The following is a 5986-nucleotide window of genomic DNA, read 5'->3' as shown; positions in this document are numbered from 1 at the left end:
AAAAAATTAAAATTTATTTTATTTTATATTTTTTCTTATAATTTTTTTATTTTCTTATATTTATCTCAAAATATTTTATAAATATTAATTTTTAATATTTTTATAATTTCACAAATATTAATATTGAAGAGCGAGAATACAAACGATAACATATAGAATTTAACATTCTCAAAAAACAAGCTTTCTATACGGGTCGAGAAGAGATTTAATCATTCTTAATATTATTTTTTGATAAAATTTTTGATTTTATCATTTGTATATATATTAATTTATTTTTATTATATTCACTGTTTTTCTAAATATTTAGATGTATTTTTTATTTAATTTTTTATAATTTTTACATTGATAAATATAATTAATAAAATAAATTATATATGTCCTTAACATTAATTAATATATTTATAAAATAAATTATATTAATACATTTATATATATCTTTAGCATTAAATTATATAAATTAATAAAATAAAGTGATAAATATGATAAATATAATATTATATTATAAGTAATTTAAATTAATTAATATTAATATAATTTTTATAACTATATTTTATAAATTTAATATATAATTAATTAAATTAATAAAATATAATAATTAATTAAATAAAAAATAATTAATATTAATATAATTTTTATAATTATATTTTATAAATTTAATATATAATTAATTAAATTAATAAAATATAATAATTAATTAAATAAAAATTAAATTTATAATTGAAATTAATTGGGAGCGGGTCACTCGTGCATCATTATTTTTTTTCTTATAAATACAAATTTATTGATAGAAATAAAAAAAGATTAGCATGATAACAGCGACTAATCCGATCATCAGACCTCAAAAACACTCAATCGAAAATAATCATGCTAAGAAGAAAAAATCAGTACTGAAGATACGAAAAGTCTAAACACAGAGCAAAACACAAAGTCTAGTCAACCGCAAAGATGAATTTCAGACCTTATACTAAACTGACTGGAAACCTGCTTCATCAATTTTCAGACAACTGAGAATATGGATATGATATTGCACTGAAACGGTCCACTATTACTTTTCTACTTCAATTACCCAGACAATCGAAAAGACAAAAATTCAAAGAAACTCCGCAGCACACCTTTAGCTACAAAATCCAGAAGTCATCATCGAAATACTATGACTAACTCAACAAAAGCAAATTCCTCGCCAACTAATTTTTTAGAGCAAATAACCTCAGAATAGAACTCTGAGCCTTAGCTCTGTCGTCAGCATCTGAGCCCATATAGCTCTAGCCGTGCTGCACCCTCTCAATACATGCAACATAGTTTATATCCCGTCCCACAAATATCGCAAGTGCTGGTTGTTTCAAGTGCCTCCTGTCTCTCTCCTCATCAGTGAGCAGTCTCCCGTGAAGGGCAAGCCAAAGGAAGAGTCTGGTTCATTGGGGTCCAATCCACTTCCATGCTAGATTCCAACAAAAGATCCTTCACGCTTTGCTCAAGACCTGCCAAGAAGGGGTCTGCAGTTCCAGTTCTAATTCAGAGTTTATCTTGGAATCAAAATCAAATTGAAAATTGAAATTCGTTACTGTTCTAATTCGACTTATTATCGTTCGACATGACTTTTTATTAAAGCCAATGATTTCATTAAATCCTTTGTTGCACAAGATTCATTTTATATAAAAAAATTTAAATTGAAATAAATTTTTATAAAATTATGTAATATTTCAACTTATTTTTAAATAAATTTTTTAAGTTAAAAACAATTAAATTTTTTATTCTAAAATAATTGTAAAATTGGAGGGATCAAACAACTAATTAGAAAAATAAGATGCTGTAATATATACATTGATAATACATATTTTTTTATTTCGTCCGAATACATAAACGACAACACCATTAAAATGTTTTAAGACAGTAACTTAACAGTTTCCACTGCCAGAATAATCAGACCAAACTTCTGACTTGTCATCCATGAAACTGGCAGAACCATTATAGGAAACGGCATAAACGCACACTATACTATTAGCGTAACCTTCTCATGCATTTACATCAGAGATACAAAGTGGATAAACAATTATTTATTGGCACACAAATCTTGGAAATGACATGAGCTACCGCTCTCCTTCTGCAGTCACTTGCATTAGATTCTATTATTGTTCAAAGCAACTGGGTGGCAGGCGAGGTGAGACAACAACTTCAAGTGGAGCAATTTTCATATTTGACAGTCCAAAGCCTGGAGTCATATCAATAGCTGCGTCTGTGGGAGTGGAGATTTCAAATGCATGAAGTAAAGTGGCTAATGTCAAATGGATCATATGAAGGCTATGGGATGCTCCTGGGCAACCTCTTCTGCCACCTCCAAATGGAAGCAACTCAAAATTTTGACTCCGGACATCGACGTTCTTGTGGGTTGTGAGAAACCTTTCTGGTTTGAACTCTGTTGGGTCTGGCCAAACACGAGGGTCTCTTTGGATTTTCCAAACGTTCACCATCAACCAAGTATTTTTGGGGACATGATAGCCACCTATAGTGCAGTCCTCAATGAATTGACGAGGTCCAGGGATGAATGCTGGTGGGTAAAGTCTTAGAGTCTCTTTAACTATAGCCTGGAGATAATCAAGCTTGTCGATGTCTTTCTCATCTACTAATCTTTCCTTGCCGACAATTTTGTCTAGTTCTTGCTGAGCCTTTTTCAACAAAGGCTTGTTGTTTAGCAATGCTGCAAGCGCCCATGTCATACCAACTGTTACGGTCTCATTGCTGGCAATTAAACTCTGCAAATAATTTTTATTAGTCATTGTGGCGATCAAAATCTACTGAAGTTTACTCTCTTGGCAAAATATATGATTTCTCTAAAATAATTTTTTATAATATATAACTAGGGATGCTTAACAGAAATATATTTTCCAAACATGTAAAGTTTACCAAGGATACGGCTTTGATGATTGTATCAGCATCGTAGCCTTCAAGGCTTTTGCCATCAAGAATTGAAAGCATAACGTCCATAAAGTCTTTCTCATCTTCAGCATCATCAAGATTGTTAGACCTCTTTTGCTTATGCTCTTGTAGCCATTTCACCATAAAATCATCGAGTTCTTTAGCATTTTTCTTCATTGCCTTCTCATGTCCACCCACATCCATCCATCCAAGAAATGGAACAGCATCTCTCAGGACAAGCATCCCCAGATAATGAAAAAGCACCTTTATTTCCTCTTGTAATCGTCGTCTTTCTTTCTCATCACCGACACCACCAGCACCAAAGTATTTCTTGCCGATTATCATCCTAAGAAGGACGTTCAGATTTAAGTCACTGAACCATTGCTTCATTTCAATAGTCTTCTTATTCACGAATGCTCTGTACAACTCTTTTATGGAGGTTTCCACTTCCTGGCTTCTAATATGCTTGAGAAGCTCAAGCCGGCTGTTAGAGAGAAGTTCTGAGATGGCTATCTTGCGCATTTCACGCCAATATGGACCGCCGGGAGTGAAAGGAAAAAACGCATAGTTATAGCCCAAAAGTTTCGAGGCCACTAATGCAGGACGGAAGGTTACGTTCGAATCATTGGAGGTGAATATTTCTTTAGCCACCTCCGAACTACTCACCACCAGAAGAGGCCGCACTCCTATTCTGATAGTGAAAACTGGACCATATGTGTCTGCTACAGCACTCAATGTTAAATGAGGATCTTGGGTTCCTGTTAAAAGGGCAAAATGACCTGTTAAAGGCCATGCACCCTGTGGTTGGGGTGCGAGTTTGCCCTTGAAAGCTCTAGATCTCCATTTCCTTTGCAGATAGCAGGAAAAGAGAAGTAAGACAAAGATCCCAGCTATGGTAGTGTTAAAATATGGAGAATTATAATCCATTCTACCCAAATATTAGGGACGATGTTATTGTTCAAATTAAGATTTGGCCATATATATATATATATAGTTTGAGGGAAAGTATGGCTACGTGATCCACATGCTCACTATAATTTATCGCTAACACAGTATGAAAATGGATATATTCATAACTTTTTTTTTATATAAAATAAGATTTTATTATATTCGTATGCTTATCACTAAATAAATTTGATAAATCTTAAATTTTTATTTCAATTTTTATTTTAAAAAAATATTAATGTAAATAAAATCATAATACGATGAATCCAACTAACTCTGAGTATACCCAATTAATCTAGTATCATGCTGAGTGAAAAAATCTTGTACTGAAATATGCTTATTAATCAAGAAGATAGAAGCATCTATCCGTTGATGGAGACGTTATTGTCAATATTAGGTTTTATAATGTAAATTATAATTGAAAATAAAATATAAATCGAGTACTATTGACGTTAACTGACTAAAATTTATAACTAAAATATCTTTTCGAAGCAGTTGGAGTTAGACTTGATGGTTAACTAACCTTACGAATTAAAATTTAATTTTTTCTATTAATTTTTTATTTGAAATTGAAGTATTCATATTTCTTTTAATTTACAAAATTTTTATATTTAAAAAAAGTTAAAATCATATATAATTTTATAAAAATTTATTTAAATTCTATTTTTTTACAGAATAAAACATATTAAACGGAGGAATAATTTTGTATTTAGTGCCGGTGAGAATCTAGTGGGCAGTTTTATATAATTTTTCATAAATTAATTTATAATCAAAATTAGATTTAGTAAGTCCTAAGCCAGCGTCTGATTTCACAATCCCTTGAAAATAAATCAAAACTATATACTATAAATTATTATTTTATATATTTTAATTTTAATTATATAAATGATAACAGTTTAAAATTTATTGTATATATTTTTACTAATACAAATTAATAATTTATTTATTAATAATAAATAAAAAATTACAATTAAAATTATAATTTTATTAAATGTAAAATAATTTTTTTATTATATTATATTATTAAATAAAATAATAAAAAAAGTAAAGTTTTCTGTAACAATTTTAAACTTCTATTAAAATATTGTTTTAATAGTATCACGATAATAATTTTATATTTACTGTTAAAATACCGTTTCTTAAATTCTAAAATATGATAGTGAATACTGTGTTATTGGGGAATTTCATAAATTTTGCATCATAATAATTAAAAAAATTTAAAATTTTTCTAAGTTTTTACTATTTTAGATCACTTTAAAGCTTAAATTAACTAATGTAAGATGATTAAATTTGATTTAGAATAATCTAAATTAAAATAAAATTAACATTATATTAATAAGAAAATGATATAAATATAATCTATATAATATTTAATTTATTTATCATTTTAAAATAATTGTACCAAATACATATTTACGTAATTATACTTTTTTAATTACCTAATACACATGAATCTTAAAAAATAAATTTCTCATCGACATAATTTAACTCTATCAAATGAAAGTGAAAAGGTGTAGAAGTGATTGCGAAATGCCCTTCTATTTTTAAATCAGTTTTTATATAGGTTTTTTTTCAAATAAAAAAATAAATACTCAAAAATTAAAAAAAAAAATTATAATAAACCTACCACTTACTTCTATGATTGTTATTCTAATCCTGATTTACATATATTTGTAGCTATCTGCAATAGTTTTAAACTCTGTATAAACCTGCAATCTGTCCGTTAAGTTTGGATTACAGTCTTACGCAAGACTATATTTTTCAGACGAAAATAGCTCTAAAATAGTCTTTTTTAGTTTCCTTATACATTTTCAGTTTAAAATTTATTCAAAATTAAAATTTAAATAAAAAAGCTAATTATTTATATCAAAATTATAGAAAAATTATAAAATTTAATATGAATAAAATGATGAGTTTTGCAATTCATCACCCTGCATGCTTACGTGTTAAAATTTAAATATTTAAACTTTTATAAAAATTTGATATAATATGCTTATGTCAAAATTTTTAAATAATATAGTTTATATTATAAATTTATAGAATGACATAGTTATATTATATAACATAATAGTATAAAATTTTTTTGAAAAAAGCTATATTATTAAAATTAAACTGAGATGAAAAATTA

The 5986-nt window shown here is 27.7% G+C and overlaps 1 protein-coding gene across 1 annotated transcript; it reads right to left on the bottom strand.

Annotated features, from left to right (window-relative positions):
• Positions 1 to 1822: 1822 nt before the first annotated feature.
• LOC110608197 (cytochrome P450 CYP82D47) lies at positions 1823 to 3881 on the bottom strand. The gene is made up of 2 exons (XM_021747409.2): positions 2902 to 3881; positions 1823 to 2750 (listed from the first exon to the last, which is right to left on the bottom strand). The coding sequence occupies exons 1-2, from the start codon at positions 3838 to 3840 to the stop codon at positions 2127 to 2129; spliced, it is 1563 nt and encodes a 520-aa protein (XP_021603101.1). The 5' UTR covers positions 3841 to 3881; the 3' UTR covers positions 1823 to 2126.
• Between the last annotated feature and the right edge of the window lie 2105 nt (positions 3882 to 5986).

The sequence above is a fragment of the Manihot esculenta genome, chromosome 5 (assembly GCF_001659605.2).
Source record: "Manihot esculenta cultivar AM560-2 chromosome 5, M.esculenta_v8, whole genome shotgun sequence".
Taxonomy (NCBI): Eukaryota; Viridiplantae; Streptophyta; class Magnoliopsida; order Malpighiales; family Euphorbiaceae; genus Manihot; species Manihot esculenta.
This window is presented reverse-complemented; position numbering and strand designations above follow the sequence as displayed.

Coding starts and splice junctions, on each gene's coding strand:
- LOC110608197 (XM_021747409.2), bottom strand. CDS start 3,840: ATGGATTATAATTCTCCATATTTTAACACTACCATAGCTGGGATCTTT. Junction 2,751..2,901: donor TCATCAAAGCCGTATCCTTG/GTAAACTTTACA, acceptor AATTATTTGCAG/AGTTTAATTGCCAGCAATGA.